This window comes from Trachurus japonicus, chromosome 12 (genome assembly GCF_045865225.1).
Source record: "Trachurus japonicus isolate A0001 chromosome 12, Traja_1.0".
NCBI classification, from domain to species: Eukaryota; Metazoa; Chordata; class Actinopteri; order Carangiformes; family Carangidae; genus Trachurus; species Trachurus japonicus.
Genome location: NC_140918.1, coordinates 13,425,357 through 13,452,141, shown reverse-complemented (window position 1 = coordinate 13,452,141; position 26,785 = coordinate 13,425,357). Strand labels below are relative to the sequence as shown.

The 26,785-nt window shown below is 39.2% G+C and overlaps 1 protein-coding gene across 1 annotated transcript in view; it reads right to left on the bottom strand.

Moving 5' to 3' along the window:
• The window catches only part of brinp1 (bone morphogenetic protein/retinoic acid inducible neural-specific 1), a 103,813-nt gene that overhangs the window by 42,066 nt on the left and 34,962 nt on the right, over positions 1-26,785 (bottom strand). The window contains exons 3-4 of the mRNA XM_085793308.1: positions 12,091-12,281; positions 1,255-1,424 (exon numbers count right to left, since the gene is read on the bottom strand). Coding sequence (XP_085649434.1) covers positions 1,255-1,424; positions 12,091-12,281 — 361 coding nt within the window. The remainder of the gene's footprint in view (positions 1-1,254; positions 1,425-12,090; positions 12,282-26,785) is intronic.

Genomic DNA, 26,785 nt, shown 5'->3' with positions numbered 1-26,785 from the left:
GAATGGCACATACACATGACAAAAAAAATGTAGAAAAACTAATTACATTTCTGACACCACATTCACAAAACTGGGTTTAATGAACAGCTGTCAGAGTATTTTGATCTGTGTGTTGGCATGTTATTTAGTCTACAATTACAAAATTATGCAAATGATCCAACAGAAATTCATCTGAAGGAAGTAAAACATCAAGCCCTGTTGTTGTCCTGCTGTTGTATTATTATCATTGTGATTGATACTGAAAATCATAATCATTTGAGTCATTTTGTGTTTAATTGGTAGGTTCTAAATTTAAAAAGGGGAAAATAAGTACAAGTGCAACTTTTCAAAAAGTAAAAGAAAAAGTAGTAGCCTAATGTTACGTTAGACACATGAAAAATTTGTTTTAATGCAGAACCTAACCTTAAGATGATACTGCCTCCATCGTGCATGAAGCATCTTGGACTAATTACTGAATCGCGGTCGCAAGGGAGGGTTTTTCCAGAAAACTGTGGCTTATTTGGTTTTGCTTGATGTTATTTTTATTCTACAATTGCTTTCCCTACCCCACTCTCCTGAGTGTCCCTGAGACCTTGGTCCCTGGAAAGAGCATGGTGGATGTCTAGAATTGGCAAGCAGTTGCAGGAAAGATGCTTACACTTAACACCGCACCACCACCCCACCTTTTTGTTGGTTGAGGAGGTGTCTTCAGCTGGTAAAAGATGTGCAATTTGCTACTAATATTTTCAATCAATCCATGTCGTCTGTTCCAGTTTCTTGTTCACGGGTAACTCATTTTCAGCCCTTCCCAGAAGTAAAAAGTTATGTTTTGACACTCTGATATCACCTTGATACATTATAAATATGGATGCAGGTGCATGTTTAGAATGATGTAGATGCATATATGTAGGTAGATGCATGTTTTGCAGTATGTCCTTGTCTGCATTGGTTAATTTTAACCAGATTGATTTATTTTCTCGGTACAGACCATCTGTCAGTGGACAAAGTGAAAACAAAGCGTTTATTGGATTGTCAAAACACATTGTTTGTGTGGGTGCACTATTTATGTTTTCCTGACAGGCAAGCACATCTAATAAATGTTTCCTTCTCATTACCAAAAGGCTAGCACAGCAGAAATTCTTCAGGTGAGGCGCAGTGTTCACATTAATGTTAACCAAAAGGCCGGCCTTTACCTTCTGTTGAAGCTTAAGTTAACAGTGCCAACCCTTTCTCAGTGCAAATGAGATGGATTTATATGCAATAGGTAGCACCAACCTTGATGGCATTGGTGGAGATCTGGATCTCGTGCAGCTTCCTCATCGTGCCGTCGCGGTCAATGAAGTATGACGAGGCCAACTGATGGAGGGCTTCCACGTTCTGGGTGGCGTTGACAAGCTTCCTGTCCAGCTTGTTTTTGGCCAGGTACATAGTCAGTGCCTCCTCTCCTACAGGTAGCACAAGGAAATGGGAATATGGTTAGTATTATACTCCATTTGCTCAGTTGCTTGGTGATTGTTGGGAGAAAAGAAGAAGTGACAGAAATATTTGAGATATCCACTGAAGAAATGATCTTCAGTTAAGGTGCAGTGCATAAATAATGAGAGTGTACTGGTGATGTCTTCATTTATGAGAGTTGCCCAAATCAGGCTTATCTCAGGCGCCAATGGAGCTGAGAGACAATTTAGAGGCCTGAAAACCAAGGCAAGCAGTTTTTGCTTGAGAAACCAGATGCCCCAGTTTTCCAGGAACCGTCTCCATATTCGCTGCTTTATCCCCAGCTGGCACGGTCCCCAGAAATGTCCCCAGATTTACCCTTATTGGGATGGCATTATTTCCATGAGAGGTCTGGTGATATAGAATTTTTACCTCGATACCACAGGAATTTTATCCTGTGGAGAACTAATACAAGTGGTCCAAAAGTCTGAGGCCACTTCCTCTCCTCTGTACAGTATCTCACATCCTATCCTATCTTTATTTCCAGCTATCCCAGACCAAGAGGAGATAGGTAAAATATAAATTCAAAAATAGAAAATAACATTACCGATTGAAGAGATTTAATTACTGCCAAGAAAATGTGCAAATAGCTATGATGACAGGAGCTTGTAGCCACATGGAGCCATTTGAGGATTTTACCTTTTGATTTGCAGTGTGGCATTGTTTGGCATGTTCCTAGATTTTTTTGTAATTTTCATCTGGATGACTGAGCAAAATTACTCATGTGCATGGCTAAATCAAATTACTGACCCTATCTGGTGATACAGACACTGCCTGGAGAGGCGTAAATTATGTCTCTTCTTTCCATGTCTTTCTCGTTTCATACTCTAAATCACAATGTTTCATAAATCAACTCAGTCTGCTCTCAGTAAGCTTTCAGTAATGAGAAGAACTGAGATAGTTGACAGATTCTCATTCTGTTTAAAGATTCATTTTGAAAATACTGACTATTTTTATGACATAGCTATTCAACAGAATCAAGCCAAACAGATGACGGTGGGTTGTTTTCTGAAAGGTACGCTTGGGACGACCAAAAATGCTCATTCTTCCAGGTGGACATAGATTTCCCACCTCTGAGTTTAAAATCGCACCGTAACCACTGTAATAAGGTCACAACTGCTGTGAATATAAAACTGATTATGCGCACACACTAAAATCAGCACATCTCTAATCTCTTACCATAAATAGAGTTCTATACCCAGCCTTAAGATCTGAGAGGTGAAAACCGAAAAGCCCAAACAGAAGCCTCATCTTGTGTGTGTGAGTGTGTGTGTGTGTTTGAAGGTCCACAGGAAATAGAGGAAGGATTGTTTTTATGCAGAAACCCTGACCTTTCTGTAAGTGTCTGAAAAGGGGGATGAATGCGAACGCTTAGAGCGGCAACGGTACCAAATATTTACACAGCACCAGACAATCGCTCCGATTTTCATGGCATATGTTTGCTTGTTGACACACAATAACAGACCTGAGCTGCTCATTCTCTTCATATCATATTCCTCTATCTTTCATTCCTACGAGCAGAAACAGATGCATAAAAAGCAAACACCGATTCACTTCCCCAAGCCCATGCAACCTTTCCTCTGAAGATTACTGTTGAAAATGGCTAACCATATGCCTGGAACTGGTTGGAGAGCATGTCACATATGTTCAGGTTTCCACTGCTGTGAATGGTTGGGGTGGCCCCAAGCAATGCATTGGAATTGGTCACTTAACTTGTGGTGACCGTGACTAGGGGTGGGTAGCAGTCAGGGCCAATGTCTCATGCCTGGTTAGAGTACAAGCACTGAGGGGACAAGGCCCCATTCTCTGACGCTGCCATGCTCTCCCTCCCTCGGGGGTTAGCAAAGTTACTTACACACACTTGACTAACACCACTGCGCAAGAATAATGGTGCCGCATTAAGCCCTTGATCTGCCCTTTTTTTTTATCCCTTTTGCAACTAAGTGTGGCCTAATGGAGGTCTTCTGAACATAAATATGTTTTGGCTATTGCTTCTGGTCAGGCAAAATCATTACCTCTGTGGCTTCAGAAAATTTAATTTGTGTGCACCTTTCTGTAAGTAATACAATGTGGTACATTATTACAGGGCACCTCCCTGACACTCTGCCAGAATTAATCAGCTCACTCAGAGCTTATGTGTTTAGCTACTTGAAAACTGTGAACTGTTTCTCCTGAAAATCAGTAGCCTGTGTGTGTGTGTGTGTGTGTGTGTGTGTGTGTGTGTGTGTGTGTGTGTGTGTGTGTGTGTGTGTGTAAAAGCATCTACTATAACTACACAGTGCACATATAATATGTATGTATTTGGGTATTACCAATTTTATATTTTGGAACATTTGGTTCTTATAGATTAAAAGACCCATTTGTAAGGTGTTGTCCCCCTTTGGCCAGACAGAGGAAGTGATGTTCTGGCTTCTGGTTAAAGTCTTACATTGCCACTAGAACCACAAGCCTACATACTTTTCAAAAGGCCAGCATTTCCATATTTAAAAATGTTTTTTTTAATTGGCATTTATAATATTAACTTTTTTGACTGAATTTTAGGTCTTCATCAAATGTAATCTATAGCTTTGTGTTGAAGCCTGGACCCGGCTGGACTCACAAGCATTCATTTTCGGCCGGACTGCGGAAAAAAAAGAAAGAAACCCGTGGTCCGGGATAGGACGCGCGCTTGCAGTGCTGCGGACTTTATCCGGCAACAAGAATACTATTTTTCAATTGGCTGCTGGGTAGCCGATTGAGGCCAGCTGAATGGATGGACTAAACGGAGCAATCTGCACTTCTCAGGTGACCTGGCCAGCGATAAGTCATGTGATGTGTGGCGTGTGAGAGCGTGAACTGATCGAAGTGCGTGTGTCTCACGCTCAATGCGTGACACTTGAGAGCCCTGAGTTACTGAATTTAGCATGCTAACTACCTTGCTCAGCCCTAGTTGGACTGCCTCATCATTTTCCAATACCGAGTCACTGCAGCATCCTGGCTGCCCTGAACAAGTAATTGCTCAGTAATTACAACCTCTTGTGCTGTAAACAGATCAATCACTAAAGCTCTTGCCAAGCAAGTAAAGAGGTGCTATTGCTGTTGGCTACATAGTAACAGCAAAAATTACTAAAATATACAAATGGTTCCTCTATAAAACCAATTATTTTGGAAATTTGTTCAGCTTTTATAATAAATGTGTTCTTATAGACAGGACAAAGGGAAAAAGAAAATATGCAATTAGTGATGAAAGTGTTGGAAACGTTACTAATTAGCCATAATATGTTTAAATAAGCAGAGGTATAAATGAAATCAGTCCATTTTCCAAACATAGACTCTTCGTTGTTATGCAAGAGATATTCTCATGCAATGTTGTTTTTTTATGCTGGCAGTAGAACAAAAACAGCTACAGAAAGTTTCAAGCATGATGTGGCATAAGCTAGCAGTGTTGACAGACTGTGTAGTCTTCCACTACAACCAAGGGCACAGTCAGAGTTCTGCATGTGAACTCTAGCCTCAGGCTTCAGTGACCACAAGTCATTTTAATAAACAACGTCTTCCTGTTCAGTGCTGAACGCATTAGACTATTGCAGTGAAGAGGTTCCTGATCCAGTCAAAGGATTTGTATTCATTCGTGACTAGAAAGACTGTAAAGGATGGGCTGATATACAGTCCCTCTCGTAAGCTATGTGAAGTCTTTCTCATCAATGTAAAAAAAAAAAAAAAAAAACATTTGTGAAGAAACAATCAAATTCAGCCTTCCACAGTTGAATACAGCCTATGACAATAACCTCTGGTGGTATTGTTACAGTGTATAGCATTCACCATTATCTTGCATTTATCACTTGTAGCCACAATGGTCTCACTTGGAGGTGTGTTTTTATGCCCTCTTTAACCCTGTGGGTTTGCGCTCCTGCTCTCCCATGAATTTCTGCAATTCCCTTTTCAACTCAAACTCTATAGACCTCTTTGTGCAAACACTGACAGATTTCACAGTAAAACAGCGGTGTCCTCACTCAAAGTAGAAAACTGATTTCAAACACATGAGAGAGTGGAAACGACTGAATTGTGCTGATATGTGTCCCTGACAGCTTAAGCAAAATGCAAATCTACCTTCACACTTTTCTTTGTCGCTTTAGATCAATACCAAGAGCAATACCTTTCTCTTGCCTTGGTGATGCCATGACTCCACTGCTATTTTTTTAAAGCCTTTGCCGCTTCGAAATATTTGGATTTGTCAATAAAGTTAAATCTCCGGTATAGCCCTCTGTGGCTGCAGGCACATCGAAAATGTTAAGCATCTATGTCAAACTGTGCTGATGTGTCTTTCCGTTTCAGCCTCAGTTTAATTCTGGAGCATCGACTCACAGCGGTGGCGTCTTTTGTTGGGAAATCTGAGACGTATTTGTTCTGTTGAAGCTTCAAGTCTCCCACGCGCCGTCTGCGCCCAGGATGCAGTCGGGTCATGCCGCACTTGAAAATACACATCTCTTAAACCCTTCTCATTTAAAACATCCACATATCCCATAAACTCAGCTTCAGGTGGTACAGTATGAGGCAGTTAAAATAGTCAGAAAGGAGAAATGCAGAAGGTAATTGACAGGGGTGGAAAGTAACGAGTTACATTTACTCAAGTTACTGTAATTAAGTAGCTTTTTTGTGTACTTGTACTTTTTTGAGTAATTTTTAAAATCAGTACTTTTACTTTTACTTGAGTACATATTGTTGGAAGAAATTTACTTAGTTACATTTTAAATAGCTTAAGTTACAAAGTAAAAAATATGTAACTCTGTGTGGGTTGTCAGAAGTAGCTACGCCGCTGCCGCCTCGATTTCTCCCCCTTCACAGACGCACACAGCAGCAGGCAGGTCATCTATGCAGGCAGGTACACACCTCTCCCCTCACCGCTACGTGAGTTTGTGCATAACAGGGCTCGTCGCTATGTTGTCGTCTTAATATTAGCCATTAGCCACAGCTAGCGGTTAAAAGCTGACGTTAATGATTAAAGACAACGTTATCAGACATGTCCATCTATTCGGCTACGTTTATGGTGACCGTGCCAGACACACCGGGGCTGAAGGCCGGACCGGCGGTCCGTTGAGTTAAATGTAGGAGCCCAGTCAGATCCATGGCCATGCTCAAAAGAACAGACAAGCAGCCCACTGCTTCAGAGCAGTTACAGTAAAGAGGCAAGAGAGACAGAACCTACAGTAACCCTCCCCCCCCCCCCCTCCTCCTCCTCCTTGAGAGCAGACAGGAAAGACAGTAAAAAAAACAGGTGTGTGTGAGTGAAAGAGGGAGAGAGAGATTTTTCTTTTCTTTTTTTATCCGTATTGAAAATGGTATTGAGTATCGAATATTTTCCTTAATATCGATATTGAGTTGAAAATGTTAGTATCATGATCATGATCGTGACAACCTCAGGCCAGTAACTGCAACTGTCCATCTGATTGGCTCTGGACAACTGCAGTGTCAGAAGGTCAGAATCAAGTTGGTGTCACAGGAGCTAAAAGATGAACGGAGAATGTTAGGCCAATCTCTGGCCATTATAGCCCCCCCCCAAAAAAAAGTAACTAAGTAACGTTTACTCTGAGTAAATTTTAAATGAACTACTTTTTACTTTTACTTGAGTAGATTTTTACACCATTACTTTTACTTTTACTTGAGTAAAATTTCATCAAGGTAACTGTACTTTTACTTGAGTAGATTTTTTTGGTACTCTTTCCACCCCTGGTAATTGATAATTACTTTTCATGATGTTTTCAGCAAATGGTGTCAGTATTCAAACAAAGTAACCATGGAGTTCAACCTATCATTACTGCGGTACAGTATGGTCCAATTTCCAAAGACAGTATTGTCATTATTATCAATCTCCATCTAAATAATCAACTATGATCACGATCAGCTCATTAAATATCCTTTAGAATCAGATTAATCTCTTAAAATGTAACAAGCACAAAACAGTTAGTGCTTCATTATTTCACTGCACCCTGGACCAGGACCTCATCGCAGGCATAAAAAACAGGATGTATAAACCATAATATTCAGTGAAGATTGTCTCCATAAATACAGACATAAACAAAGGGTATTGTCACAAACAGTTTTTGTTCTCTAAGCAGTGTGTTGGCGCCTAGTGCTTCCAGACACCACAGGCAGCGTTGTTGTTTTTGCCACTAAAAGAAGCCAAAGAACATTTACATACAAACAAATGAATAAAATCAAAAGAAAGAAGGTCACACTTTATTCACAGCGTCCAAAAGTAATTTCCTTCTAAACTTAGAGTTTTAGTTTTTAAATTGGGATAAGGGACAGTGTTGCATAATGAGTTGAAATCATTCAATGAGAGTGTCCTTGCTGGAAAAAAAAAAAAACACGGGTCAGTTGTAGTGGCAAGGGCAGAGTTAGTGCAAAGTTTCATTGTCCCACTTAGTCTTCAAGAAGAGGTCAGGGTGAATGACTGGGGACAAAAAAGTGGGTGACATTGACCTAGAGAAGAATGTGGTACTTGTCTGTTATCCCTATTTGTTTCCCAAAACTTAACCATGACCATTTTCTATCCCTTATCCTGATTTAATCAAAAGAGATGATCAGTATTCTCAACACCTAAAAACAGGTTGGGTGCATTTTCTTCCTCAAATCATTATGCAAATCTGTCCATTGTTTACAAGTTTGTATTAATTTCACTGCTTTGGCTGCACTGACTTGTTTGTTCATACCACCCAATGTCAGTAAGGGGAATAATGTGAAAACAATAGAACTGGTGCTGGATTGTGTATCACGACACCCATGATCTTGCACACGTATGTTCATTCTTGTGCAAAGTGCAGCAGCTTGTGATTATTGCTCCATAACAGCACTTATGGTCAAAAATGCTACAGGATACCTTTGGGAACCTGTTATCTCTGTATGGAGAATTCTAAACCCTAACCCTAACTAGACAGTAGGGTAAATGCATGACTTTTATATTGTTATGTTCAAAATATATCTATAAAAGTAACATCTCTATGTTTTTCAATGCTCATCAGTTCAGTCAAAAATACTTCACTCACTCACAGAGAGATGTAGCACTTGACATGACTAGATCACCCCAATAAGGTGCCTTTGTTAGCCTTACACCACCACTGGGCTCATAACAGGAAAAGTACACGTTATAATAATATCACATTGGAACTATTTCTGCCGAGTTCAGAGGAGGGAACCTCTAATGGGGCTCTTTACACTTGACCACTCAACTTCACGTTGCCTGGGAGAAGAAGAGTTCACTTCTTTTCTCTCAAGTGTATAATGACTCTTGAGATCACAAGGGGTAGGTGGCTAAAGAGAGAATTGGCTTCTTCTTCTTCATCGTCTTCTTACCTCATCACTAGTCCGGTGTGCACATTTATTGGTTCATATAACTGTGTTCTTTAATGGGCAATCCCACGATTGAGATAGGAGTGTACTGACCCATAACATGAAACAAAATGGCCTCAAGGTTAAAGATAATACGGTGATAACTCACAGGTGAAGAGGAGGAGGTGGAGGTTAAGAAAATGAATGAAAGGCAAAAAAAAAATGCAAAGAGATGGCTGAAAAAATAATATGCAATATGACTGGCAAGGCTTCTGTGGTTGGAAATTAGATCGATTTTTTTTTTTCTCCATGACTCAACCATTCTCCAGTTTTAGCCACCTGGTGCATCTGTGGCAACGTCTTTCCTCATAGCTTAGACACACTTAATTGCATTTTACCTTTATATAACATTTCAACCGAATATTATTTCCAATTCCAAAAATGTGTCGGCATGAATCACCTTAAAAGTGTTGCGCAGGTTACTGCAGCTCTAATCATTCGTACCTGATTTTCTTCTGCGCTGTTTAGCAACATTAATGTAGCTTGGTATTTTTAAATGAAAGAAGTCCTTTCTTTTTTTTCTGGTAACTGCTCAAGCATCAATAGTCCTAATTAAAGTATCAGCGCTGGCATACAAAATTGTTTTAATATGTTCCGCAATTATGAGACAAAAGGGCTGGACAATACAGACATCTACCTCTTTTCAAAATACAAAGACACTCCACTGAATTATAGGTTTAATAGATGTTTTAAAAAGTGAAACAAATATACACCAATTAAACCAGCTTAGCGCGTTTTAAGATCCTGCAGTGTTATGTGAGGGAGAGGAGAGGAAAAAAAGAAAGAAAAGAAAAACATGACATGAAAAGTATCAGGAATATTTCTCAAAGGCATTTGATTGTGAGATTACAAAGCTACAAACCTCATTTTGGAACAAGTGGAGCGACTACTTGGCAACATTTCATGCATACAATTATATAATACTGGGTTTGAGGAAAAGAGTGGATTATCTTACTAATTATATCTTTAAAATGCAATTGGCAAAGTAATCACAGTTAGCTGCCTCCATGCATCCCTCTGAGCTCGAGATAAGATAAGAGATTTGAGGGAGAAGCCATTTATATTTAGACTTGGACAGCAGGGGTGCTTAACTTTTATTTTGGGAGGCACATCCAAAATACCGCAGTCATCCCTTACATAAATGTATTCCTCTTCCCATGCTCACTACCCCAACTGGCAAATTAATGTGCCTTTGCAAAATATATTTGCTTTTAATTATGGGATATTTTTTTGGGTGGGTGGTTATTATTTTTATTATGTTATTATTGACAAAAATAACAGCCTTCATAAAATGCCAGCGATGTTTCGTCAATACACATTTGTGTTAAAGCTGCTTCCTAACACTGCTTGTTCTCTAATACACACTATCTGATAGGTGCTAATTGTTCCTGATATTGTTCTATGATTAGACAGTGCTTGTAGATAAACCAGAGCAATGTATATGATAATCATCCTCCTCCGTTTAACTAAAGGGGATGTAGGTTATCTTCAGGTTTAATTACTGTATGGATGACTGTAATGGTCTTGGGATGTTGTGAATGAGATTGGAGCTGTGTCTCTTGGATTGTTGTTAAGTCATGGAGCTGATTCAGAGGCTGGATTTTCTTGCTGAACGAATCTGCATGTTCATTATAAATGTAAAATATTGTGTAGGCACAAAAGTTAATTTAAACACAGCTGTGAGAATATTTTACTTTACTTTTTCTTTCTTTTTTTCATGTCACTTTAGATTTTCCACTGCCAGCTTAAGTGTGGTGAAGTGCTGGAACATGTGTATATTCACAGTGTGCTCACAGTCAGCTACACTCATCGTGAGTTGTTTACAGTATGTAGATCACCATGTAATCTGGATGTTCTGAGTCTGAATCTAGTTTGAGTTTTTTTTTTCTTTTTTCTTAAAGTTGCTCTTCATCAAAAAGTGAACTTTCCTTTCATTTCATTTCACTTGTGGTTGTTTTTATTCAAAGATAATATTTTTACCCGGAGCAAAAATATCTCTCACCCCACATGTATTAGGAGCAATATGTACAAGAAAACTCTTCACTGAAAGTCTGACTTCTCTATATTTAGTGGAAAGCTCCCTGCAGCTACAGCTTGCTTCTGCATTTTTGCCGAGTGTGAGAACTCACATTTTATTTCTATGATTTTACAGGATGTTGTGCGTTTTGACTTGTCAAATGTCCCCATATATGTGCGGCTGGGATGAGGTGTGGCGAATGTGGATATCAGATAGCCCTGTCATAGCTTTGATGCAGGCTCCAGGTCACTGTCCTGCTGGAAAATCCACTTAAGCCACACAAGATTGAAAACCTCTGCAGAATAGAGCGGTACTTCTCTTTAGTTAGTGTAGAGCTGATCCTGTGCAGGCCACCCACCACAGACGGCTGACAAGTCTCCACTTTTGTTGTCTGGCCAACTTGCTGAATGTTTAGACTTGTTGTCGAAGTAATGGTATGGAAACTGCTTCTCCTCCTGGCTTTTTCTTTTTTTTCCATTTGGCTTGGCTTTACGGATGTAGATGCTGCTGCTGTCTCAAAGATGTCTCATGAAATGGTTCAGTAAATCTGCTGGTTTTTCATTGTGGTTACTTTAAGATCACCCAAATCTTGCTTTGGCAGAAAGTTATTTGTTTGCGAGATCTTTTCTCCAGCTACTTTGTCCTGCCCTCTTGCGATGTAGCTGCAGTTTTGCTGGAGTTTGAGTTTTTATCACCTTGGAGAACAACTCGGCCCCAAACTGTTTCACCGAAACTGTTTTGACATTGTTGCAAACAGGAAGATGAATAATCCAGGACACCTTGCTGCTGCGGTTTTGCAGCGTAATCACATGGGGTCATGAGATGTGACATTTATTTGCACTCATGAATTTAGAAATATTTGTTCATTAACTTGCTGAAAGGGATCTGTCATTTCTTTTTATAGTCTGTTCCGTGTATCATCTCAGATTGATAATTATCAATTTAATGACAAACAAATCAGCTTCTAAATTATGTATATTAATTATTATATTCCACATTAAATATGCATGACATAAATAAAAAATTTAAAAGAACTTTTAGATACAAGAACAACTTGCAACCTACGGTAGTTTTTTGTCTGAATATAGCCTGTCCAGTCATTTAATTCACATACAGCAAGTAAGCAAACCATAAATCATGTCTAAAAAACATTGTTTAAAACACTGTACAATATAAAAACACTGTTAATTAAGCATGGAAGTGAGCAAATGAGCCCAGCGAGTCTCTCTTACCTCCCAGGGTGGCTGAGATGAGAATGTGGGTTCCATATTTCTTAATGATGGTGTCGATGAACTGCTGAGTGGTGGGTCTGCGGCCCAGCAAGCGGACGCTGCGCTGGAACTCAGGCATGAGTGGCACGGGATTTCGGATCAGGTCCCTTCGCTCAATCGCTGTGTTCCTCACCTTCCAACGTGCAAATTCCCTGATGATCACAGGAGAGGAAAAAACAGCTGCTTATACCACAATTACTGCACTTCTAAGTACACGGAACTACATTACCAACAGTTTGCATCAACAGATAGTCACACGGCATTAACTCAAGTGCGGCAACACAATAATTAGGCAGACAATCTCACCATATGCATTTGTGGGAAAACAATGTGCATGTGGTGGTGTTTGCTGTGGCTTCAACTGATGATGATGATAATGATGATTTAAAAAAGAAAAAAAATCATAGTAATGCACATTCTCTGTTTACAAAGGCGCACCGACACTTCACATAAAGAACAGCAAAACACCACTGTTTTAGGACTAATCTGACCAGTGATGTCTGTAGGATCATTTTCTCTGTATGATGCTCCGACCTGAATATCAATACAACACAAAGACAGTGATATTATCTGATGTTACAACTTGCTCGACTGCGCCTCATTCTACCCTTGCTTTTTCCCACTGCAGTCACAGATGTTCTTCACAGGGTAGATGTTAAAAAAAGACCCCTGCTAAATTTTTGTGTGTAGGCTATGTTCATGATGTTTGTCTCTGCACCCACTGAGATACACATCAAGAAACCATTTCCACCAACTGACATTACAGGCATCTCTCTCTTACTCTGGGGGTAACAGGAAAAAAAAAACAACAAATAACCCTGTCCTTGAAAATGCTAGTTTTTTCTTGAACTGTACGAGATGCAAAAGAAGGCGCTGATGTTGAGTCAGAGGCTAATGCCTACTGTAGCATATCCAGGAACTGATATTCAGTGATTAGGCATTCATGGAAGTACTGTAGGTTTCTCTTCATGTGGTGAAACTGTCAAGATACAGACTTGCATATAAATTCAGATTTTGTAGTGCAAGAAGAGTGTGAATCCCATTGTAAGTTCATACATGCAATTCAGTATATTTGGTTATTCTGGGATACGCACAGCTCGAGAGAATTTCTGATGTGTTGGTTTGGGAGGCATCATTTCAATGCTAATTTAATCAGAAGCTGTGATTTTCATCATTGTCATCTGTTCTTTCTGTCAAATGTAGACATGTTCTATTTCCATATGGATTGTACAGATTCCTAACACTTCAAACACTTACATCAAACATATATATATATACGTATATGTGTGTGGTACATACACCCGGTCTTTGAACTACAAGGTGTGAGTTTGCGTAGATTCAGTTGCACAGATTCAGATTGTATAAAGATGTGTCCACTTTCCACACAACTGAATTGACATATTTTAGTCTATTGACATGGGGAAATGCAATTTCCTAATTACTGCCTGATAGATTTAAAAGCACTTCCTTGGAATTAGATTTATTTTGAATTGAGGTGTATTTAATGCAGACTTTAGTATGTGAATGATGAATTCAATTACAGTAAGTGTATGACTTAAAGTGCAGCGGACACTCCATCAGATGAAGCACACACAAAAGGTTTCATCGTCTACTTCAACCTAAAAGCTTGCTCTAATTGATATCTGAGCTCTATCCAATAAAGGCAGATACATTCAACATAAAAGATCAACCACTACACAGATGCAGGAAAATGTATAATGCTTTGTCACATATGCACACACACACGCACATGCATACACACTCCGCAATCCACACCAGCTGGAAAGATTGTCTTATCCTTTGAGCTTTTTGGATATTGCACTGTAATCCTACTATAACATGTATTTAAATCAGCCTCAAAGAAATAAAATAGAGGTTTGCCTGCTGTCCACTTAGGTTCATGAAAAATAGAACCATATCAATCCAAAAAGAAGATTTAAAAGGAGGTTTGTCCAGTTCTGGTTGTCATCCTAAAAAAAGGCTGCTTTATCAACAACATATCCTGCAAAGCACCACCAAGTTCTGGCAATAATTACAGCTGATTCAGGGCAATAATTGCAATAAGATGAACTCCCTGAATCACTTGGCAAAGTTCCTCTATTATACAGTATCTATGCCTCCATGCCAGCTGGGGCAATGAGGACGCTACAGTGAGTCACTGGAAAAGTGATAAGATAAGGTGGAACAGGCTGGCGATAGTTGGTTAGCATGCTAACGTCAGTGAAAGAAAAGACATTAGGGAAACGACTTTCCTTACTTTTGGTAGGTAAATGAACTAAATTGCTATGTTAAATATGACTGGCAAATAAAACGCTTTTGCTAATGTTGTCTATATGTAGTAACAGCAAAACTTTCAAATAGCTCCTTTAAAATTGATTACTTTTTTATCTAATCAGTTTTAAAGGAGCTATTTGAACTGAACAGGTCAACCTCAACATGAGCCTACAGTTCAACACTGTATGGGGAGAATGTGACGGGAGACATATTTCTGCATACGGTATACATACAGTATGGTTTCCCACTTGTAACTGTTTTACATTATTTTATAGAATGCTCTTACGAAGCAGCTTTCAAAATGTGCACACTGTCTCGATTGCAATAAAAAAAAGGCAAAAGGCATTGTGGGAGTTGATTCAGGAACATATCACACTCATTGATTATAAAGTTTTCTATAAGACACTGATAGATCCAATAGTGCAATTATCACCCTATGAATAGATTTTCTTTTTTTTCTTTCCCAGTTCTAAAAAGTAAGCAATTTGGATGAAAGTCACAGCGAACTGCTTTATAATGGCTCCATCCACAGCTTCCCTCCAAGTATTTTTTTTCTTCCCAACCCTCAAGGGCTCCTGCTAATGATTCAGCCATGAATAGGTGGGTCCCCTCAAATTGATTGGTTACTTAGTTTGAATTCTCTGACACGTAGTCAGCGATGTGTCAGTCTGCCTGAGCACAGTTTGACGCCAGCACTTTTTAATGCTCTATTCAGCACTCTACAGTAGCATTTAAAGTTTCATTCCTTTCTGCCGGTGGACTGTTGCGTAATCACACGACTTCATAATGTAGCCCACATTTCAAAGGTAACGTCTTCATAGCTCCCTAAAAAAGAAAGGGGAGTTTACATATTTAGAAATACGAGAAAGCAAGAAGACGTCAACTCTGGAGGGAGTGAATTAATGTTATAATTTGACAGTACAGTCGGTGTAGTGGTGTGTTTTTTTTTCAATCAGGTATTTAATAAACGCCTCAGCGGCAGATTTGCAGAAGGCTTCATTTTGACAGCTTTGCAATTCTTCAACGCTGCAGAGACACAAGTTCTCATCTGGCGGGACAGGGCTCACATCTCATACGAGTACATGCTGATTCAGCCCCACTCCTGTTCCATGACTTAGCTTTGTAAGAGGTACACATTGCTGCTCTGAAGGGAACTGCGAGAGACTTTCAGATTGTACCAGATGTACCACTTTCTCTCTTTTCCTTCTCTGCCCCGGCTCTCTCTGTATCCTCCTCTGCTGCTGTCTGCCGCTCTCTTAGATATCAATTCATTTTCATTGAATCCTCCTCATGGCTCCGTCACTGCCAATTATTATATAAAACTTTATGTGGCGGCCATATGTACTTGGACCCTTCTGCCCCAGATTAGGCATGCCAGCAGATGGAACCTGCGACATGATTCAGTGCTTTACTCCACAGCTCCAAGACCGGTTTAATGACCTATCAAAGGAAGTTAAGAGGAGATAAATGGCATTGCAGCTGTATAGAAGGAAAATGGGAACATAGGTGATTATTGCTTTATGGTGTTCAAGTAACTTGTGTGGGAGGGTGGGTACATTACATTTGCCTGTGTGGAAATGTCTATGACCTAGAGAAAATACATGGAGAGCCATAAATAAATACTTTCATTTATACACACTTATTGTAAATGACACTGACAACCTTACATTTTTGCTGAAGCATTTAATGGCGGAGCCTTATACGGCTGCGTGGTGGGTCCTTATGCAAGGATAATGCGCTGCTTGATCCCACACATTCATGTTCGCTAACAAGCAACATTTTGGCATTTCCAACAAAGAGTTTGTCTGATGATGGAGGATTCTTTTTCTTTTTTCTTTGAAGAATCAGCTCAAGTCGGTTAATCCCTCAGTGCCCTCATTGAGACCACCATTTTATCTGATTCCCTTCCAATGTTTGTCTCAGCACAGTGGAGTTGAGTAAACACGGACAACGGTTGCTAGGAAATGCATTATTGTAATCATAAGGCCAACTCCCTCCTCTCCCATGGATCAGAATGAGAATGTTTTTCGCCGGAGATCATTTGCTAAATGAATGTACCAGTGGCCTTATCACGTCTGCTTCTATTTTAGACCTTAATCAAGGAAAGGCCTGAGGAAATTTAATGTTTTGGGCACATTGATTGTAATGAAATGTACCTTTTCCCCTCCACCTGGAGCTAGCACTCTATAACATACTCTCATTACACAGCAAAATGCAAGATAAATATTAAAGTCTGCAAAGAGCGTACATCAAGGCAAGCAGAGAAAATTCAAGGCAAGTCTGTCAAACCCAACACCTGAGCAATAAAGCCAAAGAAAGAAGCTTTGATTTGCTCTGGCTTTTTCTGCATGAAATATTGATATATATCATGTCTTGTGTCTATGGCACCGTCTGAGAACACCCATATTTGAAAGCTATCTTCTGAGGATTGACTGGATGAAAATGTATAACTGAGATGGCAGAATGAAAAACAAATAAAAAATGTAATGGAATGTATTAACAGATTTGTGCCAGTGTCCCACTTTTATTATTTTAGATTAATTGATGCATACAGTACAAGGGGTGTAACGATTCATTCATTGCGTCAACGCATCGACTGTAAATTATGCCGATTCAATTGCATCATTCTGCTAGAAGAAATAAACATGATGAACTACTCTGACTTCAGTAATGATTGTACTCGAAAATGAACTCAAAATATTTGCAGTTTCAAACAGACGATCGCACCCTCGACCAGGAGATTATATTTTTTTCTGGTAAATAATAAAGCCATAAAATTCATTATTTTTCTGAAATGAAATATTTCTGACACATCCAGTGCATATACAGTACACTGGGTAATTCTACTCTACAGTAGGTTGGATTCAGATTTCCTAATACACTGTATGTGATCAACTGTTACTCATTGTAATGGTATCTCATTGATACCAGCTTCACCTTTTACTGTTCTCCCTCTAAATGCAAATGGGCATCCCAGATTCACATTACAAGTGTTCACTGGGAAACTACTATGTTTATTGTGAAACTGTCTCAGGGAAATGCGATGTATTTGTCATTCAGGTGAGTGCTGACAGCGACATTTATCAGTGTACCTGCTAAAACAAGAGAGCTGTCATTTTATTTATTTATTTAAATATACATTTTTGTCAGCAGATCCGTTTTGAATATAGCAGAGAGTAATAAGACAAGACCAAAGAGCCACAGCGAGCTGTTGGATGAGGGGTTGCAGGCGACGGGTTGCACACCTCCAGCTGCTTACTAACATTATCAACTCCATTACTTTGTCCTGCTGTTACATGTGAAGCTATTGGCACCATGCACAGCAGGAAATCAGTTTTGGACAGGTTTGTCTGGTTGTAAACACAAACTCCAGTGGTAGCTGAAATGAAATATGTAGTTTTGTATAATACATAATGTATTTGCTCCCACCAGAATTGTGAGATTTTAGTATTAAACTGGACTTTTTGTTACCCCATGCAGCCAATGATGTCACCAAGTCAAGCAGGACTTTAAATCTAAAACAAGGCTTAAAAAGAGAGAGAGAGAGAGAAAAACAGCCAAATCACCAGCTTGTTTCATTAATTGTTGATGACCCACTAGACACAAACAGCAGCAGTATTAATGGATGTTTAGAGGAAACATTGAAATACTAGTGACCTAGTCACTCAGTAAACTATCCACCCATGCCAGAACGAAATGTCAGATAACTCTTTTGTAATGCATTGTGTGTTATTTTCCAAGTGCATAAAGCTTCCATTACTACATCACTAAAATTACAATGTCCTACATACTGTAAGTTTAATGGTATAATAAATGTGATCATAATATATTTATATCAATATTTATTTTGAATTTGATTTACTGTATGATTGCTTGGGTAGTATTTACTATAAACATATTGTCTGGATTATCAGGTGAAATTAATATCATACTCTCTTTAACCTTAATGGATGGTGAGTGTGACGGTGGCAAGTCATGACACCTTCCAGGCAGCATGCTGTCTGCCTCAATTAGAGTTAGGCTGTATCGACATCCAGTGAATATTCCCTAAAGCTCTGACGGGGGCAGGAAACGACCATCATAAAGTGTGTCACCACAGGCACTTTGTTGATCCTGACGCTGGGGCCCAGATTAAAAAAAACCTTGAGAGAGCATGACAGACATTCAAAGTGGAAGTGCGGCGGCACAGAGCGAGGAGAGGCACAGTTTCGTTGAAAGAAAATCTCTAATTAAGTGAGCGGGAATGTGGCTCGGCAGGATACAGAGACAACATGTTCTTGGGCAAACTTGTCATTCTTGGCTCCTTGTTTACCTCTTGTCCTCCTCTCATACTGTATCAAAGTCCTCACAGTCAAATACAGCACACATTCAGAAGGGTATGTTGTTCACTCACAGCCTGACCTTTGACAGTCTGTGCTTTAAAAATAAATAAATAAACAATATCAGACACACACACACAAAAAAAAACCCTGCGCCTGTTTCTTTTCACTTGAAGCAAACAACCATTTATGATGAAACAAGCCAAATAAAAATGTTACATCCCGCTATAAACATGTTAGTGTTATCAAAACACCCTGACTTTATTTGAAGCTGACTAGATGCTGTCATAAAGGGCAACAGCGTGACACTCACTCGCATTTTACAAGCAAGATTTAAAGGACGCACCTGCTGTAAAAAATAAATAAATACTACGGGAACAAAAACAAAAAAACAGAACAAAAAACAGGCCAAAATAAATCTTACACTATCTGACTTGACTCATTGAAGTTGGATTTCTTCTTCAGGCACCTCATATGCTTAGCACGGCACTACAGAGGATAAATCAGTTAAGTGTTAATGAAGCTATTTATTTACATCTGCCATAAATATACAATATTTTAATTGGATCTTTCACAAGTGCAAAAGGCAACTACAGTATTCACATATACAGTATTCTCTGGTGGCCTTTTGTACATTTTGTACTGTAGTATGCAGTATGTACTGTAGTCAATCTCATCTTAAATTACGGTCATTTCATGAACTTTACAACCTCACTGTATATTCTGCACACGTGTGAAGCTTGTTGAGATCGTTTTATACACAGACTGTTAGAGAGGTGATGATTCAAGCCTGTTGTAGTTAAGCAATCTGATGATTTATGATTAATTATAGATTAAGTGTGAAAATTACAAGTTAAAGATACAAAATCATCAAAGATACACAATCTGTGTACAGTCAAAATACCCTACCAGGGGATTTCTTTATTTTTAGCCCCAAAGTTTTAATTTATAGATAAAGATACACTATTCATCATGCTGAAAGTCTCACTATACTCAAGGATGCAATATTCATCCTGCTGTGGTCACACCGAATGTTTAATTTAGAGTTACATTATTTGGTAAACCCTGTTGTTGCATTGCTACTGAAGTACTTCCACATCCATGGAGAAAACCCACAGTCACCCACTCACCTTCCACACAGTACATGTTTCATCTGGTGAGTCAGTCAGCCCATATTCCCATGATACCCATTTGAATTAGAGTTTTTTTTAAGGACGAAATGAGAGGAAAAACCTCACACTTGCACCCAGAATAGTTGCCTCATGTAACCGTGGTGGTGTATAAACGTGGCTTTGCATGAAGCTGAAACCTAAGACTGTAGTCTAAGAGGAGAGTCAGTGGAATCAGAAGTGCAATCACTAAAGCCAGGATCAGACTACATGAGTTTTAATATCCCAACCAGTTTTGAAATCGGGTTGCAATACGCACATAAGGAGTAACTTAACAGATGTTCGTCTTTATAATACCAAACACACTACACATAGTCACACGGCAGGAATTGAAAATAGGGGCCCATCACATGCTACAGGATATTATTAAGATTACTGCTCCAGAGGAGAAATCATGGAGGAATACACCACCTCACATGAGCCAGATGAAAAGTACATGGACACTGTGATGCAACAACCTGTTGTAATGTGATGTGATACTCATACTAGATGTGAAAATGGTTGAGGAGACGAAGTCAGACAGGTTCCTCAGAGACAAATTGAATTTTAATATACATGTTAGCTAATTTTAGCCTAAAGGGGTGGAATATTTAGAGCTGCTTGGCGACGCACAATTTTAACTCTTGAATATGAAACATGTTTGACATTAATCATGTCTGCCCCAATGAGTCTGCGGACAATTGAGGGGATTTAATACTTGATCTGTAAAGTTACCAAATGACCAGATAATCTAGGCTGAATGTCCGATCAAGCTTCAATCAGCCCCAAACTCCTGTAGTCTGGCATAACAAGCCACTCTCTATGACATATTATAGTATATATATTTTACTGGCACTTATGATGTATTTATATATTCTAATATAATTCTGACGGAGTTTCTACTGAACCAAATAAATGAATCGTCTTTTAAATTTGTCTGAGGAAATTGTTTTTCTGCTGCAAGATTCCAGGTACTTTTCATGGTGCCTGTGAAATGCAAAACTGCGTTTGGTGCTACTGATGTGGTTTTGGAGAAGTGTTCACTCCCCCTGATGTGAGAAGGAACAGACAGCACTGGTTTTCATGCTTTGATGAGGGATGAACCTGTCATTTTTAGTCATTTGTTCCACTACTTGTTTGTTAGGGATGACTTAACTAATACTTCAATTGCTGGTTGAAAAGGATACAATGCAACAAAATCACTTTGAACTATATACTTTAGTCAAATTCATTGTCACATAACAAAATACTCCATTTCCAGCAGCCAAGGGAGCAGGGGAATCAGTTGCTGTCTATCTAATCCTCGCTCTAAAACTTTAAATCATCTCAAACTGAGCTGAGGTCTGTGTGCGTGCACAGTCAGTTTTGCATGTAAAAAGAAAAATGCTGTCTGTGAGTGAAGATTGTGGATTGTGACACATGCACCGTTACTGCAAGGTCATTTACCAACTCCACAGTTTCTGTATAACACAATATAATGGCCCACAAGCATTGCTTATGCTAATGCATTACTGCTGATTAGCATAGACATAATGATCCATCAAAACAACCATGAATTAAAAAAGAAAGGAAAAAGCCATGAGCTCTCTATCCACTCTGAGTGAGAGCCAGATCATGACAGGGGCGGATCTGTTATCACTATTGATATTTATTTGCAAAATCAAATCACAGAGAGTTAAGCCTATCCATCTTATCACCTCCTGTGTTGCATTCACGTGCTCATTCTACCCTTTCACATATTTAGCTTCTTGTTGTTTTAGTGTGTGAAAAATAGATGAGGAAGTTGGTGAATCTGGCTTCAGGAGGGGTGGGTATAATTCTTGTTTCTGAGCAAATTTGAAAATAAACCAACACAAACATTGGACCTATTTCATGCAACTTCTTTTTATTTTAGAAACAGTAAGCATTTTGTGTAGCAGTGTGAGCCAAATGACTGGGAGTTGACAAGGATTATCTTTGCCATTTCATTTGTCTATGGCTATAATATTATAATTAATTAGGAAATTATCCTACACATGGGGATTTTGCATCCTACATTATTTACAAAAGCCCATTACACATCCCTGAGACATCATTGATTGAATCTTTGCCACACTGTTCTTAACAGAGCCATGCTCAGCTGACTGATAGCCACGAGGGTCTCAACAGAAAAACGCTGGCAAGCTGCTAGGACTGGGGGAGACTTTGATCCAATAATGGTAATTCCCCCATGAATGACTTTGTGGAGCTATTTTGTCTTCCCACACAGTATTGACTTATTCCCTTTCATTGTGTACATGGTGTTCCCACACAGAAACAGCGCCGCGTGATCGCATCTACTTGGATGTGTTATCTTTTTTCAGGGATGTAAGAAAAATGGTATTACATCTAGACCACCATGTGGCACAGCAGGGTTTATGGATGTCCATATGTGTCGCATTTTCAGAGGCTGCATCCTTTAAGAAGAACAAGTTGTCAAGGCTACCAACAAGAGGTTTCCATGATTTACATCGTACGAGAGCTTTTTCATTTGTCCGGCTCATGTGATTTACCAGTGACCGATGGGCACCAGAGGGCAAACACCTGCTAAATAAAACTTCATTCGGGCTGTCCTCGACTTTACGAGGAAAGACTGCACCATTACCAAATGGCATGCTATTGATCCTCACCTACTAAGGACTGCAAAGGGTACACTGTGTGTAAATCTGGGCAAAACCTGTAATTTTTCAACTGGATTAGAATCTTTGGAAAGGTTAAGCTTTTAGGCATTAGGTCTAATTAAATAAACACAGACTTTGAAGGGTGTAGCCCATGAAGTGAGACATAACCCCTGGCAGAGCCGCCCGCACATGATTTAATCAACTGTTGTTCAGTCTAGTCACTTGGTGTATGCCCTACCTTGCTGTGAGAGTTAATATGTGAATGACAATATACAGAAGATAGATTTAGCATAATGTGCTAAGTAGCCTGTGAAAAGCAAGATATGCAACCTTGCTTGCTAAATCTGCTTTTTTCAGATGGTTAGCCTGAATCTTTAAAAGTCATCTAACTACCTCTACCTCTCACTTGTTGCCATTTTTTTATATCAATTTTCATGTCACAGTTTTCCTGGATTCATCTTGGTAGCTAGCTAACTATCATTAAAGGTCTCAATCACATCTCCAGTCTTAATCACAATGCCCTAATTGGTTAATTGCCCGTCCAGCTGGTGGAAACAGCTGTTAGCGTGGGCACAATACTATAACTGTATACATTGTTAATCAAGTCAAAGTCGTGGGTGGTGACTCAGGGGTCTGGGACTAATCTAGCATTGTCTGCTTCAATATGGTTGTTAGCTCACAGATCCTAGCTGGTGATTGAAAAGTTTCTTTCTGAAAAACTTCACTAGAGGTTAGGCTACTCAAAATGAACAAGAGTAGATGTAACTATCTCAGTGCGACCAAGCAACTGGATTACTCTCATCTTTTATAGTGCATTACATAGTGCAGTAATGGCATTATTTCTTTGGGAAAGGCCCCCATAATCTGAGTCCTAAGAACCCCTGTTCCTGTGCTGCTGTAGTATTATGCAGCAGCTTGACAGAATGAAAGGGTAAAAAAAATCCAGGCCTTTCATGGTAATAAGGAGGCAAAGCACAGTAATAAATCAAACAGACAGAGATACAATTGAAATCCTGTAAGAATTTCAGCCACCGAGAACCATTCAAAATATTACAGAATGAATCTTAATCCTATGCTCCAGTGCGCAGTGAAGGGCTAGGCAGAAAGAGGTGGGATGTTATTTTGGTTGGCCCGAGCTGTTTGCTTGTGCTTGTTTTATTTATTTTCACTTCAATTCTGGATGGATTTCTGAACAGGGCAGTGTAAATAGTGCAGGAAATCATAAGGGCTATTTTGAAATTCTGTTATAGTGCTGCTAAAAAAAAAGAGTAGATACCATCAGCACAGAACAGGGGCCATGTAAACATATCCAAGCTAATGGCTTTGGATAAAATTAGATGTGTGTTAACAGTAAATTGTGTTACACTCACTGTCAATGCCCCCACATGTCTGTCAAGTTAATGATGGTATACCATACACACTCTGACAGAGATAGCTGCATATTTTTCCATCAAGTATGTAAACATCCATTGTCCTTGTATATATTTTTGACAAATTATTTCATACATAATGAGTCCATTATATACAGTTATAAAGGACTATCTGTTAGAGGTAAATAGAGGAGCTATTAGAGGAATTAGAGTGACTACAGGCTATAAGAAAGGTTATGGGTTCTTTTGACTTTGGCACAGTGCTAATGTCCAAACTGTCCTGGTGTGCAGCAACAAAACTGCCCTCCCCTCTTCTCTTTAACAACATCTTCCTATGACGTCATTCCTGACGCCTGCAGAGTCCATCTGTGTAAAATGAAGGACCATGGTGTTATCAGAGCAGAGAAGGAATTGTGCAGAGAGGATTATGTCACAGTTACGCCGATGCACAAAAAGACACACCGCCTTTAATCTTAGTGTGAGATTTTAGATTCATCCTTCAAACTTTTTTTTGGATGAGCCCAATGTTGCAGTCTTCTTTTGAAAATGTTTAATGCATTTAGGAAAAATAGATGTAAAGTATGTTCAGAGAAAGGCGAAGAGAATTAAGTGATTCTGTGAATGACTTTTTTTTTTCCATCAGCTGCAGTGTAGTTGGCGTATAGCTTTACTGAATGTCCTCAGGGCCGGGTCATCGTTTTATTTAATTTTGCATCTTCAGAAAATGAACTGACCCCATAAGAAATCCTCAACAGACTCAAGTGCAGCTAAAGGGGAAATAAACAGCATAAATCTAATTTGCTTACTGCCATGATGACATAGTTAATGCAATAAAGTAGTGCTCAGTGGTACTGGTATCAAAGCACACACTACAGTCATCCAGCCTTAAATATCCAAGAACTTTATGTGTGATACCTAAAAAGATCCTAACTTCACATTCACTTGTAAGCATCTTGGTTATTAACCATTAATTGGGGCATATCAGCAAATGGAACGTGATTGCATAAATGGAATATGATTGCTGGCATAATAGCTTTGTTAGTGCACTCTGTAATTGTGATGAGGCAATGAAATGAAAATGGATCTAATCAAAAACAATCTCTTAATTTACTTTAATCTCAAGAATTTGATGGGACATGGTGCCGGAAGCGAATGCACGGGTGAGTGACATGAGCATGTGTTTGAATCTAATTAACTGTGTAATGTGAGAAGTTGTGCTGATGAACTAGTCTGACTGTGTGGGCAAGGACTGAATGGAAATTATTATGAGCCTCCACAACAAATAAAGGGATGAGAGGCTCTGTATTGCGTTCAAGTGCACCCCAGAATTAGACGCAATCTCAAAATATCTTGAAACTCTTTGCTTTCAAAGGAAGGAGAACATATGGATGAGCGATTGCCTCGAAAATATTGTTTACATTACATCCACAAGAACCAATTCAAAAGATTATTCCATCTATTCTAATAGTATGCCTCTGTATCGAATGTAAAGCCTTCCTGTATTCGGTATATTGTTTACAGCTGATGAAACACTTCATCACCTTTTGTGTAATGTAATGAAATCACAAACAATGCACTCCCTTTCTACATATAAGGAAAAACCACCAAGGTCAAAGCATTCATGCAGTAAAAAGAAAGCAGCGCTATTGTCAGTGCCTGAGATGCAGCTTATTGTATATAAGCCTTTTGCTGCCGAACTCAATTTGCCCTGTAATAACTGTCAGTCATACCCCAAATAAAACAGCATTATGTTGATTATTTCTATATACTGTATTGGCTGTGACGTGTAATGACTAAAATAAAAACCAGACCTTTCAATCTACAGTAATCACCTTTTATCTTTATATCCACTGGAAACAAAGCGTCTTATGATTTACCAAATGGTTTCTAGCAATGATATTAATAACATCTGTTTGCTAAATATTACTTGGCAGTCAGATAGATAAAAGGAATAATGTGTTTTGTCAACTTGTTGAGCATTGCAGTATAAACTGTGAATAGCGCTTAAGGCAAATCCAAAGCTAGATTTCAGCACCTTGGACATTGACGGTTTCCTCACATACTGTCACTCCTTACAAGCTGTATTAAAAAGCAACTCGCTAATGATGACCACTTCCATTTTGAGATGGAAAATGTCAAAAAAAAGAAAGAAAACTATTTCAGGGGTAGTATTTTGGTTGCACAATTGTTTGCAGTGTGCAACCTTTATTCTTCTGTGATCGGAAAAACAACCCCCCCGCCCCCTCATTAAAAAAATATATATATCATAATGAGAGTCAAAAGCTCAAGCTATATGGATTTTGTGTGGAGAATTTGATCTGTTGTATATACATAGATTACATTCCGACGTTATGAAAACCTTTTACAGCCTCCCACAGACACTTCTGGGCTTCAGTGGGTAAGAGCATTTCCAGAGTCTCTCTGTGTTTTGAGATCTTTAGCTGCTAGATATCATGTCAGAAGTGCTGTAAAGGACGCAAGCATGCACAAGTCAGTAATAATCTATAATATCATTTCTGCTTCGCTGCTCCAAGTCTGAAAATGAGAATCATGTCATTACTTGTTAAACCCACTTATCAGGCCAGTGCTGCGTGAGCCTCGAGAGATCAGAACAACCTTCCAGAGGATATCAGGCCGGCTAACTCTGCGCCCTCTTTCTGAAACTCCCTTTATACACACAATGCACTTTCCCCTGAAAGAAAAAAGGATGTAATAAATCTTTTTTTTTCAGCCAATTACCATGGCATGTTCTTGTTATCTGCCAAGAACCCACAAAACAACCCGTTTTCACTGAGCGCTCATGCATCAGCTTCCCTAAATGCAGGTCTTTAAACTGATTTCCATTGGGTCAGTTTGACCGGACGATCCTTAAATGACACGTTTATTTCTGCCATTCTAACGCTCCG